At 41.1% G+C, this 20,636-nt stretch overlaps 1 protein-coding gene across 1 annotated transcript in view; it reads left to right on the forward strand.

The window, feature by feature from the left end:
• Positions 1-20,636, forward strand: part of LOC128739408 (uncharacterized) — a 212,932-nt gene that overhangs the window by 54,381 nt on the left and 137,915 nt on the right. Inside the window, exon 2 of the mRNA XM_053834896.1 lies at positions 353-890. Coding sequence (XP_053690871.1) covers positions 447-890 — 444 coding nt within the window. The 5' untranslated portion in view covers positions 353-446. The remainder of the gene's footprint in view (positions 1-352; positions 891-20,636) is intronic.

Consider the following 20,636-nt stretch of genomic DNA (forward strand, 5'->3'; position numbering starts at 1 on the left):
TTTCTTTTCCAATTTTGACGTATTGCCAAGGATTAATTTGTATGGAATTCGATTGATTACGTATTTATAATTCCCTATGATGTTTGCTTTGCTTTTCATACATTCACAAATAGCAGGCTGTTAATGAATTGTAACAAATTATAGGTCTAATGCATGTATAAAAACTATTGATAATAATAAGTTACCTTTGCTATGTGTTCTTTGAGGGTTTACGTGATAAGACACGTAATATTTTGATTTCATTTTTTGCGTATTTTGATTAGTTAGTTTATTGTTGTATGTGTTGTAATTATCTGTAAACCAATTTAATAACTAGACCTAGACTAACAACTTCTTTACCCTTAATTTTCAGATTATCCAATTCGAGAGCCCTTCCAGCTTCGCTGCAATGAATCATTCCCTCATTGACCTCCCCTAATTTGCACTTCCTCAACCAGTTCACAACCATGTCAAGCAGCTCGAGTGGACCCCAACCTGCGTCCAGCTCTGTTCAATCTGTTCACCACCACAATGCGCAAGAAATGACACGTGGCTCGGTGGTGGCAGCGACGGCGTTGTCGACACTTAACCGTCAACAACAACAACAGCAACATCATCAGCAGATCGTTCCCGGATCGCTAAATGTCGTCGCCGTTGCTGGGTTGCTGGGAAATCCGCTTGTCGGTTCCGTCGGCGGCGGTAGCGGCGGCGGAAGTTTCCACCCACCACCGCCGGCCGTCGTACTACCGGCGGAAATCGTCGTCAGTGGAAACAGTGCCAGCGGCTTAAGCGGTGGCTGTGGGGCCACGAGGCATATTATCTCCAGTCCGATCCAGGCCGGCACCGGACCCTCCAAGGGGTTGCTGAACGGGCCCGGGCAGAACAATTGTTTTCTGAATTGTGCCGTTCAGGTGAGTTTTACTGTGTGCACTTCTTTCTCTTGTTGTTGTATATTGCTTAATTGATACCGGTAGGGTCGCAGTAAAACAAGAGCTTTGCAATGCAATGCTGCGAAAATAGCATTTCCGTTCTGGTCATGCGGAAGCACCACGATACGAAGGTGCGGTGGGGATCAAGAGGATCGAAGGAAATGGTCGCAACTTTGAGCAGGGCTTCCCCATGTGAAGCCCGTTGTGAGGGAGATTTGCTGTTTTTTTTTCTTTTGCTTGTGTGCAGAAGAGAAAGAAAAAAACGAAAGAAAGTCTTATCGTACTAAAACGTAAAGCGGAAGGGTATTGTATTTCAAGTGAGGGCTCTACTCGAGAAAAGCACTTGGGAAAACATTAAAATGGGTGCCATTGATTAGGGAGTTCTTGTAGTTTGATTCTAATATTAAGAATTTTCTAGAACCCATATAACATAAAATAATATTGTATTCTTTCTAAACAACCACATATGTTAAAGCTGGCTAGCTCTTCTCTAATCATAAAGAATTTAAGCGTCTAAGTCAAACGATAGCGATCGATGACCATACTTGGAAATACTTCAAATACGTACTCAAGCAGCTAAGCTAGAACGCGCGACTTAAGTATCTAAGGCGATGGGCAGCACATACAGCGTCTGTTTCGGAACGAGCGACTGAATATGAAACGCTGTATTACGTAAGCTATAGCTAAGATGGCAGACCCATCAGCGGGATAGAGGTATTGTGACCCCAGCAAGGTAGTATGTCGCAAATCTCTTATACCACTAACAATGAAAATGGAAACGCCGAACAGATTAATCGGCATAGGACACGGCAAAGAACTAGGAATGCTGGCTCGAGAGCTACAACGACTCAGAGTAGGGTTCGCTGCTATTCAGGAAGTTCTGTGGCCAAATTTCGGATAAAAGGAGGCAGGCACTTCTTTCAACTACCACATCTATTCGGCCTATAAGGTGTTCTCCCGTATCCTGTTCTGTAGACTGAATTCATTAACCAATTCCTTAGTAGGCGTTGGTACACGGCTTGGCTGATGTTCGTGAGTGTCAGCTACTAGACAAGTTCCCAGAATACAATTTATAGCCTTATCATTAAGGCGACGAATGATTCAGTCAAACGAAATGAACTGTGGCATATAATGCAAGAAAACCTATATTCCAACGAAATTTATTAAGCTGTTTCGTGCAACGCTAGAGGGGTTAAAATTATGAGTCAGAATAGCGGAGAGAATGCACTCTCGGACCTGCTTTTCAACATTGCCTTGGTAGGTGCAATACCAAGAGCAAACGTGGAAAGGAACGAGACTATCATCACGAAATCTTACATACTTCTTGGTTTTGCGGGGTGATGTCGATATCATCCGAATCAACCGCAGAGCAGTGGAACAAGCCTTTAGGCCTTTCAAGTTGGAAGTAGCGAGATTGGGCGTTATCATTAACACAGCCGAAACGAAGTACATTGTTGTTAGCAGGGATCGTGGAAGTCCAAATGGTATTGAGGCCGAGATGAAACTGAAAGGGGAACGATGTAGTGAAGTAGTGGAGAAGTCATAAGCATTAGTACGCTCATTACATGTGAAAACGATGTGAGCCGCAAGGTAAAACAACGAATTCGGGCCGTGAATCGGGTTTTCTCCGGATTATGTAGCCAGTTGTATACTGTAGTTTGCAAATTCGCGCAAAACTGGTTTCCTACAGAACATTCCAGAACTCTCGATGGGCCTTTATGGGCATGACTGTGGCCTAGGAGGGAGAAGTCAGCTTCCGGGGCAACTGTTCTGCACCGCCCAGCACAAGCTTAATATTCCGGAGAAAGAAAGGAAGCAGAAATTTTCAAATTTGTCAAAAAATACATGATTTAGCAAACGATCCGCTCATATGGCAAACGGAGTGCGCCGTTCGTGACTACCGGAACTGTAAACGGGCAGATCTACCTCAAGTGAATGTCCTGGAGTGATACGAAGTAAACCGGCACCGGCACAACTTTTGTACCCAAGGACATGAACCTCCCCAACGCACCAGAACTAAGGCCAATTAAAAAATACTGGGCTATTATGACGCAGGCACTACGGAAGCATCCCAAGGTAGTCAAATCTGGGGAAGACATGAAGAAAAAGTGTGTTTTCGTACAAAAGAAGCTGCAGCCAGACGTTGTACAGAAAACAGAACCTTAGGAGTAGAGTTAAGCGTAAGGTGTGAGCATAAGGTTATGCTCCCAAGGGTGTCTCACATCAAACTGCATCACGGAAAAAACGCTGGAGAAAATTATCGAGTTGATAACCATATATATAAATATAGCATATTTATTTAATTCAACTTCAATACCATAACCGCACTCCGTTTGGCATATTAGCGGATGTCTTCATATCTTCATGTCTTTCTCAGATTTGACCTCGTTGGGATGCTTCGGTAGTGCCTGCTTCATAATAGCTCAGTATTTTTCAATGAGCCTTGGTGCCGGTGCGTTGGGGGCTTCATGTCCTATGTACGAAAGTGACTCCGTCGGCTTCGTAGCACTCCAAGACATTCTTTGAATAGTAGCACGACGCTAAATCCGATTAGAAGATCGTAGGGCCCTCATCTTGCTTCAATAGAGGAAGCCGACGCTTCCGTAAACACTCCTTGAGCTAGATCTCCCCGTTTACACTCTTGATAGTCACAAACGGCGCACTCCGTTTGTCACACAAGTTTCTGCTTCCTTACTTCCTTCGGAACACAGTACAGTAGCTACAGAAGCCCGTCTTGACGCAAGTCTCATCATCCATGATGAGACAATGAGGCTTTGTCAGCATCTGGGTGTACAGTTTCCAGTGACTTTCCCACTGTATTTTGCCATTCGTTACGATTTCGAATCGTTTTTTTCCGCTTGGGATTCCGCTTAAACGCTTTCACGACACGCTTGTGATACTGATCACTAATAGAACATCCATTCTGACCGCATTTCTCCTTCCGTTCGATGCTCAGAGTAGTAACGTTTAATCACATGACTCACCGTTGATGGCACGATTCGAAGTCATTTCCCGATGTCCTGATGAGAGAGTTGAGGATCAATTCGCGACGTTGCTTTTCGGGTGACGCTATTGTTTTTAATTTTCGAAAACTGACAGCGTTAAAAATACAGTGTACACAATACATTCTAAATCACATCTGCCCAAATTTTTAAGCGATAATACTCAATAGGTAATTTTTAAAACCTTTTTTCGACCGGGAACAACGATTATTCATTGATTAAAGCCTATTACGTATCTGGAAAAGATTTTCAGAAAATGAGATATCTTCAGCCCGTACCGAAAATCTCGTACAATCAAGATGTAAAATGAAGGGACAAGCTCATCTTCTCGTATTTGTAAACATATACGAAAATTTCCTTTCATGATCTTTTTCGTATCAATTCTATTCGCGTTGACGGCATTAAACGATCTCTTGCGCACTCATAGAAATGCCCGTATGTACGTGTGGGTGAAAATCTGCCAAAATGTTTCGATCTCTTGCGCTCTTTAAGAAATTCCTATTCCGCTTCACCCCTACAGTAAACTTTTGGAGGTGGCAGCAGCTTACGTTCGTCAACGCGAATACTACACCTGAAAGTAAAGTTTTTTTGCGTAGTGCATAACTTTGATAAATTACTGAACCACTGCGAGCATTTATTCCCTAGGAAACCCATCCATAATATAACTAGGTAGATAATCGGCTCTCGTACAACAAAACGACAAACTGTTGCGGCGATCGATCGCACTCGAGCCCTCTTGGTGCAGACGGGGGAGGATCGTACTTCGTTCGTTCGTCGACAACGACGAAGACGACGACGACGACGACGGCTACTACTGGGACGACCGCAAGACGGGCGCATATCAAGCAGCCGTTTCCCACGGCTCTAGTAATTAAATAATAATGCATTCAACACCGCCGTTCGCCGCTCCGGTACCCCTAACCGGTACGGTGGCGCTCATGCGAACATTTTCCCAATGGGTTCATGTTTTTACATGCAGTCCGGGTCGTCCACACGTTAACGAGCGCACAGTCACTGTGCGACGACGACGGTGACGACGACGGCGCGCGCGAAAGAAGATCACCGTCAGATGGCAGCAGCGAGCGACGGGATGCGAACTTGCCGGCCGGCTGGCCGCCCGAAACAAGTGTTGTGTGTGATTCAATTCAAGTAGAGCTTCAACAAGTATATATGCTGCATTAATGACACACTTGATCCTTCCTGCTGCTCTCTGCTCGCTGCTACGAAAGCGAAAAGAACTTTACAAAAATTAGCCAAGTGTGACGGGACGGGAAGACCAAGTCGGGCATGTCGTCGTATTTCGCCGACAGTATCTATGCATGATTCTCAGGCGGGGCCGCGGAACGAGTGTGCCTCCGGATAAATATTCATAAATTTCACAAATAGAAGAAAGTTGAAAGAACTGTTGTGCTTCTCTTCGCCTCCTTCGGAGTGTGGATTTCGATAGGAAAAATTCCCATGCACTTGTTGTCCAGGCTGCTACATTGTAAATTATTCTGGATTAAAGACGATTTAATTTATAGCATTCAGAAGCTGAGCTTTAGGTCGGTCGTCTTTTGGTGGGTTCGGTTTACGAGCACGACTTTTGGCCATGTCGGATTCGACGAAAATTATACGCAATGGCAGCACTTAATAACTGTATTTTTTGCTTGTTTTATTTGTGCGGTTGATCGTAAATAATAACAATCAAATGTTTCCTTTAGCGTTGTCCAATAAAATTGAGCGGTAATCCACTGCCAAGGTTGAGGCGGACGGTACGGTGCGTGCGGTGGTTGCCGGAGCAGGTGTGCTTTCTCGCGTCCATGAGTGTAATCGTGAAACACGTAAACGAAAAATAATAAACAAATTAATGTTTTTGTTTACTCACGCTTTTCTACACATGTGAAGTGGCCTAATGGTACACGAAGTCGGACCAACTGCCCCGGTAGGTATAGGAGTCAGGAATGAAGGGCACGAATTTGGAAGCGACAGAGTAATTACTCGTCCAACACAAAACACTGTGCATGGCTATGGTTTTCCCTTGGTTCAATTTCTCTGCACGCAATCGGTTTGAATTTCTACTGAATCGAAACAGATGCGTTTGTTTTTGTCGTATGCTTTTATTTTTGTTATTTACTGCATTTGCCACTGTTTGAATGAAATTACCATTTACGTGCGTCAACATTAGGTAACATATGGCTTTTGATTTCTTGCTTCGCCTTCATTTAAATCATGTGAATCACAGTGGTCGGGCAGCTAATGGATCCAATTTGGATCAACGGGTTGAGTGTGTTGATCGTACTTTGTGCATGACGAAGAAAATTACGCCGGTACCTAATTGTTTCTCACCATTTGGCAGCCCAGCAATTGGGCTGGTTAACGCGAACGATGAACGATCCCCATCTTTAAAGATGGTGGTGAAATAAGGGCTTTGTCCAAAAGTTATAAACGAAGTGTTTACGGCTTCTCTTTGAATCTGCATCGAAATATCGTGAAAATAATTGGAATACCGATTCATTAGATCACCCCGAGACGGCCTCACGGTATCACTTCATGAAGTTAAGGCTTCTGAACTTGTTGAAGCTGAAGTTTACTGCTGCTTGTCGGCGTCTTCGATGCTAGTTCTATTTTTAATACTTTATACTCTGCCACAGTCGACTCGAGTAGTACTTGGAGCTGGATTGGCTCTTCACCGACCGAGAATTCCCCTGAAACGGACCATTTCCCTTTCAACGGGTCACCTCTAGGTCCTCACGCCAGTTCTGATAATCAAGTTCTACGTATTTTCGTGAACTTCCTGTAGTAAGCGTTCCTTTCATTTTCCCCGGTATGGTTGCGTTTATCCCCAATGGCAAGAGAATTCGTAGGGCAGGATCAAATATCTACTCTCCGTCAAATTCTCCAGAAATGTCGAGAGCACAATGTACCCACGCATCATATTTTCGTGGATTCCAGAGCAGCATACGACACAGTTGAACGCGAACAGGTATGGCAGATACTGCACAATACATAACGAGACGGTTTTCCGGCCAAACTGACGCGGCTGATCAAAGCTAGCCTGGAGCGAGTGAAGTGCTACGTGCGCGTTTCGGGGGCACTCCCAAGTCTTTTCGAATCACGCAGAGGGTTGCGGCAAGGGTATGAAATGTTATTTAATCTGGCTGTTGAAAAGTGCGAACCGGCCAGCGGGCCTCGAAACGAGAGGTACGATCTTCAGCTAGAGTAGCCAATTTCGAGCCTTCGCAGACGACCTCGACATCATTACTAGAAACCTTGGGATGGTGGAGGCAATCTACGCTAGACTTAAAACGAAGGCTAGGAGGATAGGGCTACGAATCAATGCGTCGAAAACTAAATATATAGCAGAACGAGGCTCCAGAGAAAGCAACGTTTGCCTTCCACGGATAGTGACAATTGACGGCGCTGAATTGGAAGTGGTTGATGGATTTGTATTTTTGGGATCTCTGGTGACCGCCAACAATAATACGAGTAAGGAGATTCAAGAACGCATTCAAGGTGGAAATCAAGCCTACCTTTCCTTCCGCAAGACGCTTCGATAACGGAGAATTTGCCGCCGCAGAAAGCTGACGATGTACTAAACGCTAATTAGACCGGTGCGGCCGGCAGTCCTCTACGGACTTGTTTAGGGAAGTCCGTAGAATGCCGGAAGACTGTGCAGGGAAACCCGTTCTCTTTAAGAACCCCACCGGCACCTGGAATGGAGGGGCCCAACGTGCTAGCTGGCTCAATCAGGTTGACGCCAACTTATGTGTGTCGAGACGCGTCAGACGCGATTCTCAGTTTTACATCTTCGTTAAATTATCTGCCTCCCGCTTGATTCTATCTACGTTTCGTTCCCGAGATGAAATCGAATCGTCCACAAGGTCACTTCAACAAGTAATTGCTCGCTTCCTTCTTTAGTTGGCATCGGGGTACGACGCTGGTCGTCGTATGTTCGACTCTCGGCTCGGACCGATCATCAAGAAACTTGCCGTGCGACCGTCGGCAACGCACTACACAGTGGAGATTATTTTGTAAAATAGTCCTTTATCTCAATATTTTGATATCAAAAGAATAGTTTTTTTATGGAGATCCCAATGGTGTGGTGTGTTTACAATACACGTTTGTTCCTAGCAGTTTTGGTTAATTGAAAAAGATTTTACTCTACTTTTCTAGTTTACAGAGATGTATTTGATCAATAAATCTGGAACCCGTTTGGATAAAACCGATCTTTTTTCGCCACAAGAAAGCTAACTTTATGTAGGTTTTATTTCTAATTTCCGTCGTAGTAAGTAAAGCCATTCTAATTTTCATCATTTGTTGGATGGATTTAATGACTACTCTGACTACTGAAAAGCGATTATTAAAGCATATTATTAAAATTACGCAACTGGCTTTATTTCTTAAATTCGTCTTACCGTCCATCAAAATTTTTCATCGTCCGAACTAAAAATCACAAAATTGTTTACGAAGCTAACGCGCATGTATTTGTGTAGGACGGCATGACAAATGTTATTCTGCAAAATTTGTGCAGGTCAGGCAAGTTTTCCTGGCTGCAGAATAACGACAATGCCTTGCATGAGATATTTTCATTTATGAATGACGGAAATTAAAAAGATTAGTCGATATTTTCTTCTTCATCGCACGAAAAAACGTAGGATAAATGATAAAAAGCCTTTAAATAGATCTCAGCTCGCTTTGGTTGATCGCGTATGATAGACAACAAACTAAAATATTAACTAGGGAATAACTATTTTTGCATTGTGTGTCATAAAAATGCTGATATTTTTAATAATTTGTGTCAAAATTACATTTTCGAGATACAGGTTTGATGCGTACAGCAAAGATGAAGTAAATATCGATACAAACACCTTTGTCAAAGACCTTAACCCAAGTACAAATTCCAACTTTGATTACGTTCGTATAGTGGTTTTCATGACCCATTTCATAAAACCGCTAAAAAAACTATGAGCTCCATAGTGAACTTTCTGATGACCGCTATAAAACTGCTTTCTGACCAAGTGGCCCACTCTCCAGAATGCTTGCATAACCACTATTAGAATCAGGTTATAAGCTCAAGTAGTCGTAACACGCTCTGCGGAAAGCAGCAATACAACCGATTAAGCTTTCGCTGCTTGATAGCCATCGCCATAATTTAAAAAAGCATTTCGCTTTTTGTTCTGGTTAAAGCTAAATCAGTTCGCCAGCTTTGTCAACTTGAAAATACATCCGCGAGCAGAAAAGTTACAGTTTTACTGTCAGATCATTCTAATCGATTTGGTTTATAGCGACCATAACAAAATATCTCATAATATTTAATAATTAATCAATTTTGAGCAATCTTAGTTCGTTTTAACATATGCGCATTAAATTTTATCGTGCATATTGATACGTAAGGTGGATAAAATCAACGCGCCATTGAAATTTGGCAATTTTCGAAAACTGGTTGATTTAACAAAATAAATATATTCAGTTAGTCAATCTCAATTTCTAGCAAAATCATTTTAGTTGCTTCCTGTGACAGGAAAACCGATTGAAAATGACTTTCTTTCTGCAAAACACTTTGCTTTGATGAATTTTTGTTTGCGAGCTAAGACAAAATACTAGAAGATGGCAATGTGTTCTCGCATAAAAAAATGATTTTGGTATTGAACTTTAGTATTTTTCATAATAGCAGGGTGTTACCGTTTTAATAGCCGTTTTATAAAAATAACAGTTTTTTTTGCGGTTTGACAAGCAACCGCGAGAAGATTAATTTTGATTTGTGCGCCATTTTGTATTGCTACACCACACTTATGGTAAGTTTTTAAGAGACGTGGTGCAGCCAACTAGTTTTATCGTGGTAATATAAGCAACCACAATAAATTTGCTTTATTAACAGTTTTATTATGGTTTTCTAGCAAGCTATAAGTGTGTTTTGACTCGTATCCTCGTTCTGTATAGTATACTTCCTCTTATGAGTAAACGAAACCATAATTGCTTGTGAGGGATTTACGTTTTAGCCCTTTTCTGCACCACACCAGCATTGCCTGTATGTATATTTTAGATTATAGTCACTTTAACACTTTTAGGTCATTCGTGACTTCTGCAGGGTTGGGATTTGAGCCCGGGTCCTCGGCGTGAGAGGCGTGAATGCTAACCAATACACCGGGACTGACCTCTCAGCCTGTTTCTATTTTGGGCCTACTCTCGGATCTCCGCGTCCTAGAGGAAAATCAATTCACTAATTCTTATCAATATACACTACTACGGTTGCATATTTGTTTCGTGGTGATGAATTTGTTCTTCAGGTACAGGTAACGCGACAACAGAGTTGGCCTAATAATTAGACGCGTGCCGAAAATAGCATCCAATTCCCTATATTCAGAGCTGTAGACCCGATTTAGCACTCCTTCGTTTTGTAAATGCATATTCCTTCGAAGACTGACCGGGAGAGGCTGTTAGAGTCAATAGGATCATAGCAACTGGCCCTGCAATTGTCCTGTACTCTAACAGCTGGCTGTGAAGTCTGTCGTATAAAAACAGTTGGTCAAGTTTCGATAACGGAATGTAGCACCTAGGTTTTGCTTTTATTCCTTCGAAGTTTATTATTTTTTGATAAGCTTTTAAACCACCAACCAGATTCTTAACCTGAGTTTAATTATGGATCACATTTTTTATCAGATTTTGTTCCAAATTTTGTAACAAATTTTGAAACAGATTTGGACTAGATTCTGGACCAGATTTTGGATCCCATTTTTAATGAGACTGAGCCAGATATTGGACCTGGTACAAATTTTAGGCTACAGTTTTTACCTTTATTTTTTAAATTTTTAAACCGCCAGATCCAGGGTTTAAACCGCTTTGCGAACCTAGATCTTATTTTGGATCTGTACTAGAACAAGAACCGCATTTTTATCAGCTTTTGTTGCAGATTTTGGAACAGATTCGGACTAGATTCCGGGCAAAGTTTTGAGCCACATTTCGAACAGATTTTTGACCAGGTTTTAAATCAGATTTTGGATTAGATTTAGATTTTGGATTTGGACCCAAAACCTAGACCTGAACTGGGCCACATTCTGGATCTTCGTCAGATTCTGGACCACATTTTTATCGGATTTGGATCAGATTTTAAATAATATTTTGGACCACAATTTCTATTAAATTTTGGACCCGACTCTAGACCTACACCTGATTATAGATCTTGCTCCGATGCTGGACTACGTTTTTAAAGAAGTTCTAGACCAGATTTTGCGTCAAATTTCTGTCCAGATTCTGGAACCGGACCGCAATATCAACGGAAATGGGGGCCACATTTTTTGATCAGATTTTAAACCACCAACCAAATTTTGGTTCAGGTTTTGGGTCAGATTCTGGACCTAAACCATATTTTGGACTAGCACTATATCGTGGACCACATTTTTTATCAGATTTTGGATTAAATTCTAGACCTGGTTCCAGAGTCTCGTAGCGTGAAACTGGGGGAGGCGTTGGCGAAGACCCGATTTGGCGACCCCTCATTTTTTAATTCAGTGATCCTTCGAAGTTTATTATTTTTTAGTATAGGACTGTCTTACATGATTCGTACAACTCCCTATATCCAGTACTTCGCTACACTCGAGAGTACCTTTTTGGGGTTCTGGCCATTTTTGACACCTCCTAGAGCTAGCGCCTATGGTGGGGGCCAGCCTGGCCAACAGCACGCTGCGGCGCTGCCTATATTGCTTAGATATGATAGTCGATAGTTTTTAAGAATATGGAAGTCAGATTGATTGGCCTAAACGCTGTCAAGAGCGTTCTTTGAATGTCACCCTTGTCTATCTCCAAGCCGAGGGTATATGATTTAATTTAATATTGGCCTTAAAAATTTCTTTCGATAATGGGATAGTTAACTGCTTGCTATTTTGCAGCATTACTGGCAATATCCCATCAGTACCAGGTGATTAGAACGGTTCGAAGGAGTCGATTGCCTATTCTAATTTGGAATCAGGCATTCAATTTATCGTTTCAAATGGGCGATATTCAATGAATTTTGCCTACTACGATTTATAACCTTGCAAAAGAGAAACGAAAATGTTTTATACATATGTATTGTCGCTCGTGAGCGCAGGCTATCCATATTTTTCTTTATCCCTAGAAACACGCGATCATGATTTGTTTATTTTTAATTTTTCGTAACACGAGTTTATCCTCTCTTTGTTGTGAGAGGATAAAGCAGTATCAGCCGTTTTTCAGAGACGAAAATACACAGGTTACTATTGAATTTACCAAGCAACCAGCCAACAAGAGAGAGACATATAAAACAACCCAACTTATGTATTTGGGTATTACCATGGGTTTCATTATATACCTAGTATTGCATTAGAGTTTCGCGCCAATTCCACCTGCGATTTATATTTTTCATGGTTCACTACGAGCGGATAAATGTTTTTCAGGGAAAAATGCAATGAGATATTATCAACTCTCATTCTGTAGCGGAAAAATGTTTTTCTTTCGCTTTTTATAAACAGATAACCACAGAATCTAGTTGTCATATGAGAATAATGGGTGAGCGAAAAACGTTTATCCTACAAGTGAGTGAAAATTTTAATCACTGTTTGGAATCAGTAAAAATGGCCATGGCCATTTCATGAGCTTCAGGTTCAGTTCCATTTGTTTCTGGCCCTGTCTCATCTAAATTTTCTCGTTTGCATCTGATTGTTCTTGATGGGAAAAGAAGTAAGTATTTTTTCATCATCAAGCTCAGTGTTTTGTTGAAATTACTATTAAAGGTACCGTCTTCTTTTTGCGTACAAGTTCACAAAAGTATTCTCTGATTACTAAGCACTTTTACGCCTTACTGGAAACCCCTTGCGCACACGCAATTTGTTGTTGCTGTTAGAGGTTTTGCCACAGTGCTGTTGTTGTTTTTCAAACCGGAGGAAATATATACCACTAACACAACAACAAATGAGCAATCTCTATCAGTAGAGTGCATCCTCCCTTTCGCTGGTATAAGCTTTCGTATTTCGTTAAAATTATATTGAAATATAAAAGTATAACAAGCAGTTAACTTTACGATAAACTTTACGTACAAAATAGTGAACTTGCGTGTAAACACCGAATGATACGTACTCTGTTGTTTAAAATGGACTGAGGTGCTGGGGTTTAACCAGGGTTTAAGGTGAATCTGTTGTATCACGAATTTTTAAAACCGTTTTTGCACGCCTTCTTTTCTGGCTCCACAATTAATCCTGCCCCGGACGACAGAGTATTCATGAGGTGCTCGCACCAGTTGTAGTTTGGCTCAAGCATTAGTTAGAGCGAGCTGCGATTCTTACCACGAAAATATGGCGTCCTGTGAGGGACCTAGTTTTGGTTACAGACAAGGTTCTCTTACATAAGAAAATGTAGTTTTCGAAATCTGGAATCTAAATTTTCTTCTTTCACTGAGAAACTAACCGAATCACGGAAACTCAGAAATAAATATTGAAAATTTTTAGAAACCGGAGTTGAGCCTCTCGTGATCGTTCACCGTACTTACAGACCAACCTCCGATAGCGTTGAAAAGTCATAATTTGTTAAAAAGTTATTTTACATATCTTGCAATATACGTTTAATCTAAACGATTCACAGAAACAACTACCAAAAAGTGATTGATTCTGTTTCCAAAATAAGACCAGCGTGTAAAGTCAAAGGAACTTAACTGTTCTTACGATGACATCTGTCCCATAATTGTCAGTTAGCTTGTATTTGCTTGCATCTGGAGAAATATCAACGCCACCCAATCACAATCAACTGAAAGCATCTCTGCTCTGAACGGAGGAAAAATTTGACAAAACAGAATACCGGGTAATTGATACTGATGCAACCATTGCATTGCTGCAGCAGCAGCAGCAGCGAGTGCAATGACGTTCAGGTGCATCCATAGATAGTGCACGTCCCGCCGAGTCGATCGACACCTGCGGCTTATTCAATATCAAGAAGGAACGTGCGATAAAATGTTGATTGTTAAACAAAAAAAAAATCGCAATTTGGGTGCAATTTCTTTTTTTCTTACATTTGCTTTGAGCTGGAGTTTTCACCTTATAATTATACTATTTCTGTTAAGGAAAATACGATTGCTGATGAAATGGATAACGAAATAATTGGGTATAATGGTATCGTCACAAAACATGCAATGAGTAAAACTGATTATTTATTTAACCTCAAATCCATTAGCTTTGAACTGCACACATTATCGTACACACATTATACATACATGTTCGAAACATCGAAAAAACCAGCTTGCCATCACACGTTTTAGATGCACAATCGTTGCATCGTGCAAAAATATACGGCCAGCCGCCGTCTGGCCGTATGACGATGATGCAGGTGCAACCGCCTCGAATTTCGCAGCCACCGGTTGTTCAACCATCAAACCAACCAAACGGCCAGTAATCGGTTAATCGGCAATAGAGAACTTCTTCTTCCCCGTTTCGTTCGCGCCCGTCCGGTTGGATGAAGAATTGCTGCATTAGTTTTCACTAGCAGCCTCATGGATCTCTTAGGCACCGGCCGGCCTGCCTGTCTGCCTGTTTGCCTGCCTACCAGCTTGGCTGCAGATGATTTATAAGAAAATTTATGCGAGCTTAATTTTCGTTTGCCGTTCTTTCGTTTTAATGTTCGTCGTCGTCGTGAGCTCGTGGAAGCTAATTTCGTTTTCACGATCCGAGAGATTACGGCGGGATTAATAAAGGTAATGGTTTGAACGGGAGGGCGAAAAATGAAAATAAAAACAAAAAAGCAGAAAACACGCGAAAATTAAGCGAGGTGCATGCATAAAAGAATATGTGAAAACGAACAATTTACAGCCGATCGGAATCGGAAGAGGTGCGCAAGAATTGGCCGGGTAAGAACTGACGGCCGGCTGCCCGGCCGGTGCGGCAGGGATCAAGAACAATGGTTTCGAATTAATGGTGTGGTTATCTAATTGGAATAAATTTGACTATATTGTGGTCGGACGGTGGAAATCACACTTAACGTGGGCGATTCCTATATTTCTGTTCTTCGGATCAAAATTTTCCCATTCCGATGGTTCTCATATTTCATATCCTCATATCTGATTGTTGACTCAATTAACTTCTCTCTTCCGTTCCTTTCTTGTTCCGTTTTCGCCGTTTTCATTCTGGCTTTTTCTCTTGTTTATTACTTTTCTTTTGTTCCGTTTTCCGTGTAATTTTATTTTGTTTTCTGTCCCGTTAACTCTTTCTCTATATTTTTGTTTTAATCTGTTCCGTTCCTCCTCTTATTATGCTCTGCTTTACCTCCTTATCTGTCACGTTCTGATTCGTGCTTAATCCTGTTTATCTTCCGTTTTCATTGTTTCTCTTTATTTCCTTCTTTTACTGTTCTTGTTTCCAAATTTCCCTGCTCACATATTTAGTCCTTTACTTTTTCTCATTTTTTCCTTCATTTTGTCCTTTTCTGTTCAGTTTTTGCTCAGTTTTTGCTTCAGTTTTTTTCTATCCAGTTTGTCGTTATTTTCTTTTTCGTTTTTTCCTACTTTCGTCTCATTTTTCTTCTTTTCTAGTTCCTCTTTTTCTGTTCAATCTCCTCTTTTTTGCCTCGTTTTTCCTTTTTTACTCCCGTTTTCTTCGTTTTCATTTTTTCCTAATTTTTCGCCCCGTTTTGTTTCCACTCATGATTTTTCTTGCTTTTTCTCAAGTCAGTTTTTATTCTTTTTCTATCTCGTTTGTCCAGTTTTTTTCACGTTTCCCCCGTATGGCTCACTGCTAAGAAAATACTAACAGTTACATAAGAAACTATTTGCTCGTATAGATCTGAATTTTTGAATTGGGAAACCGAGTTTTTCGTTCATAAGTCAGGAAAAAGATAGACAGTTAAAAAACTGAACTTTGAGATCTAAAATATCAGTCAATAGCAAGACAGGTCAGTCGAGTAATCATTCAGCACTGCAATTCATGAATGACTTGTTTTGAAGGAAAAACTGAGAAAGACAATCACTGCCAGCAGTTCATGTCCATGGGATGACAGATAAAAGAATACTATCAGGGGTAAAACTGTATACGCTGAATGCATTTTAAATTCGCTTTGCAGCACTGGCCCCAGAATGTCTCAGCCTAAGGAAGCCCGGGGTTGCATATCAAACAAATGTGGTTGGAATAATTTGGTTTTGACTTTAACTATCGCCAGCTAAATTTAACTAATAATGGTTGTTTGGTTATTATACCGGCTAAGCTATAAATAATATTCCATACATTAAACTGTTAAAAACTCCAAGAGGTAGAACATGCAGTTAAACGAAAATCTGCGGTTATTGACCAGCGAATTTTAATTAGTGTTTAATTTAGGAAGCTATTATCTGCTGCTGCTGTCATCTCAGCCCGAAACAACGGATGCCCTGATTTGATTGGCCAATTCATCATCAACTAGCACCCAACGTGTGCTCGCTAATAAGACCGTGTAGGCTAGCAAGCAATATTCTTTCACCACCTCGCTATCGCCGCCGGGTCATGGTGCCTTCTTCGTGGTTCTGGTTGTACCTAGCTTCTAGCGCATCAGATAAAACAACAACAACAACACGAAACTTGACGAACAACGTCCCAAATGACCGCAGAATAAATTGTCTACGGTTGAGGTGATTTTCCCAAGCAATCGCCTCGCTACCGCCGGCCGGTAGTGAGTGAGTACCGACCGGCCCAGGTGTCATGATGACATGCTGACTAAAGATGGTCTCGAAGCTTCCGCTGAGAGCATTTAGCCGGGTGACTCTTATTTAAGAGGCCCTCATCGGTCGAAGGAAATGAACTTATATGTATATTGATTGCAAAGATTAGAAGATCTCTGTCTGTCGGCATGATTAATATGACAGTTTGAACGATGAGGGTATCCTATTCATTACCGCCAGGCTATTTATCAAAACTTGCAAAACAAGGAACTCCCGTATTAACCCCGAATGTACGGCTAGTTGAAAAGCCACTTCCCCGGAGATGGCGCTCATCCGATAGCATTACGATGCTACTGACCCCGCTGGGCGATCCGGTTCCGTCGTCGTGTCCGCCGATTTATTCACTTAATACCTGTATAGATAGAGTTAATCCAATTTTCCCATTTCAGAAACTCTTTATTTCATTAGAGAGCGCTCGGAAAGGCTGGGAAGAATAAATCTAAATTTCCTGTCCGGTTCTGGTGGCAGAGCCTGGACGATGCAATGCCACGATCGTAAGCTGAAAATGCAAAGAACAAAAGCGGTGATTAGCGGCCAAGCAGCCGGGTTCGTCGTCTACCGCGACCGTTCGTCCGCCAAGTCTGCACAGTCTTTTGTTTCCGGTGTTTGACTCTTACGACACTGGCTGCAAGCGGATGCCCAATTTGGGGGTATTTAATGGATGGAAAACGATTGCCCACATTCACATACTACATCGCTGTTTTTTGTTGGTTAATTTGATTTGTTCAAAGTGAGAACAGAGCGAATCAATACAGGCCTGATTAGAACTGGAGTTGGGACTTTTTGTTTGGTGTTATAATAAATTAATACGATCAGTAGAAAATAGCTAAGGTGGTAAAACAACTTTGAACGTCTTCTTTTATTATACCTTCATAGCAAACCGGTGCCTTTATGTTTATGTTGTAGCTTTAGCCACCCCAGCCATTTTCTAACAGTAACTTGAACTAACCTTGCACTGAACAGAATATGGAAATTGTGCACTAAAACTGTGTCTAACTAAAGTATTATTTGCTCATTTCATCTGCTATTATACATATTAAATTTTCAGTACATCGTTAGCGTAATCGTGAGTCCGTTTCTTTTATTCTTTTGAAACGTGAAATAGACGGATCTTTTTTCATATTTTACCATGTTTCACCATTTCTTCCGTCATTTTAGCAGAAAAACTAGGACAAGCGCAGAATTACTTCCCAAGTAACAACATAACAACAGCAGCGCACACTTATTGCGGTTTTTATGACCATTTTTAGTCATGAAAACCGGCATAAGTATGTGATTAAACCCGAATTGCTACTTGGATGGAAAAATATGTCGAATTAACAATATGTGGTTTTACTGTAGTTATTAGAGATAAAAAAATATGTTTTTAAATTTAATTTTCAAATAATACATTACTTTTCTGAACTTGAGTTTAGTTCCACTCTAAAAAATCGACATGTCGTATCCATGTGAAAAATCATGTAAACTTCTGATACAGAAACTTACTGAAACTTCAGATACTAGTAAATGGGGAAGTTGATAAAATTTACCGGGATCACTAGTAAACCGGTTAGTATGAGTGCAAGTTACCAATAATTCGTGTGAACGTTACATGAAAAGTGTGATGGATGAGAATTACCCATGTTTCACGTAAACTTGACGTGCTGATTTTTTTGAGTGTCAGTTCACTTCAGGGACTTTAGTCTATGGATGGCGTTTGTGGCTTCTTATCCTCATTTTTGTGATCTGAACTACACACTGAACTAATAGGGAAAGACTTACAAAATGAATTACACTCAAGTACTTTCTTACACGGTTTGTTTTTTCGATTATTAAGAACGGAGCAACTCAGAGACCATTCATTTATTTCTCAATACATTTGGGAGAGGCCCGACATTCGTCGTTCTTGAGTATTTGAAAAAAAAAAAAAACAAACCGTGTAAAAAAAGACTTGAGTGTACTTTAATAGCTTTGTTAATTTGGTACTTATGATCTCCGAGATATATGAATGTAATATGAACTTGTGAATGTCAGGCGTGGGAGGAAACGAGAAGGTGCTATTGAAGACAGTCCGCATCGTCGCGTCGAAAGGTTGATGATTATTTTTTGCTACCCAATCAAACGTGAGATACAGGGGATCTTGCACAGCAGTTTAGAAACATGCGAGGTCTTCCTGGACCAGTTCTCGAAAAACTTGACAGCCCTATATGAAGGCGAATATGAAACGCAATCAGCACATACAGTTTAACCCCTGATAGAATTCTTTTAACTGACAGCGCATGGACATGACTACTGAACTGCTGACAGAGTTTGTCTTCCTCAGTTCTCTACCCTTCAAAACAATTCATTCATGAATTGCAGTGCTGAATGATTGCTCGACTAACCCGTCAGTCAATTTTTTTGCTCTTGACTGATATTTCAAATCTCAAAGGTTGGTTTTTTAAACTGTCTGCTTTATAAAATCAACCAAAACCTGGCTGAAGGAAATTAGTTGAAACTTCGAAACAATGTTCACGTTTATTGTTATTTCGTTTGCCGTTGTCGGCAGTTCGAAATGAATGAATGATTTACATTTGATTTCATGTACTTACTATTGTCGATAATGAATCTACATAGAGAACAACACGAACATGAACGCAAGTGATTCGCTTGAATCGTTGGTTTCAGGTTGGCAATGCTGAGTTCATATCATTTGTAATAGAAACAGCAAAGAATGAGCAGTACATTGCATCAATTCAGGCGTGTTGCATAAATTGAATATGAGATTTCTAAGCAGCGGCCTGGACTAAATAACATCTATTTATCCGCCTCGATTGTAGCTAAGATCGGAGCAATGGTAGATCCGATAGTGGTTTGTTGCAAGCTCGGATGGACAGTTTATGGACCGAAGCAAGCAAATGTTGCCGAAACGGTTTGAGGATTTCTAGGATTGCATCCAGTGTAAGTATCCAACAACGACCTTCACAAGTTGCTGAAAACTGACTAGACGCTGGAAGAATCAGCCATTTGCATTCCGCGGGAGTCTACCGAGGACCAAAGCGCCTCGAGGAACGACACTGGTCTAACAATCCAATCGTCGTGTGTTCGAGTCTCTGCTGGGAGAGACTGTTAGAGTCAATAGATTCGTAGCACTAGCCCTGTCCGCTGTTCAAACTGTGCAATATTCCTGGTGACCAAACATCGACTAGCTTCAATATCTCCTGATATGCCACACTCGCACCTTGCAGTTCAACATGCCGAAACTGATTATTCATTAAGTACCAGTAGACTACAAACAAAAACAATAATAATGAATGACCATTTTTCGGGGAATTGGTACTAAGGTAACCAATCTATTTTGGACCCCATTAGCAGCTGTACATAATTTGGACACTTTGTCGCGGTTCGCTTTTATCTTTAGAGTAAGTAATGGAGGTATTTAACGGATTCTCGAAACATTGTATGAAAGTATGCACTTAAGTCTCAGGGTAACGGTCGAAAACGGTTTAGTAAAGAGAAATGACCAAGTGTATCGAAATCCCACTCTTAGGGGTGACGGGATTATTAATTAATGCTGTCAGCCGTCCTCCTCGATCACTAACACCTTTGCACCGGAAAAATGACTGGGAAATTTCTTGGCTGCGCCAAAGAAAGTTTGCGGGCTCTTATCCATTTCGTCGTTGAGCTGTACGGTCGATCCTTGATTTAATTCGGTGGTGATATTGAAGAATAAGTGCTTAGAGTTATAAAGCCCCATAAGATCCATTCCTTAAGATTCGAAGTGCCTAAAGATGCGAGGGTTCAGCGGTAAACCAAATCGGTTCTTTTAGCGATTACACTACGCGAGGGGTGCGGTGACTAAGAACGATCGAGTGCGCGGAAAAGTGAACGGATCAGCCGTTTTACCAAACCGCGGAGGCTTGAGAATCGAGGTGGATGCCAGCCGGAGGACGATTTATTTGGTAAGTTCCTTTCTACTATTGCCATATTTGGTGGAACTATCCCTGAGCTGTGCATACTGGATTCAGTGATACAAAATCTGCAAAATACCTGCATTTTCCTTTACATAATCCAGTACACAATGGGCAAAAACGAGCGCAT

Source organism: Sabethes cyaneus, chromosome 1 (assembly GCF_943734655.1).
Source record: "Sabethes cyaneus chromosome 1, idSabCyanKW18_F2, whole genome shotgun sequence".
Taxonomy (NCBI): Eukaryota; Metazoa; Arthropoda; class Insecta; order Diptera; family Culicidae; genus Sabethes; species Sabethes cyaneus.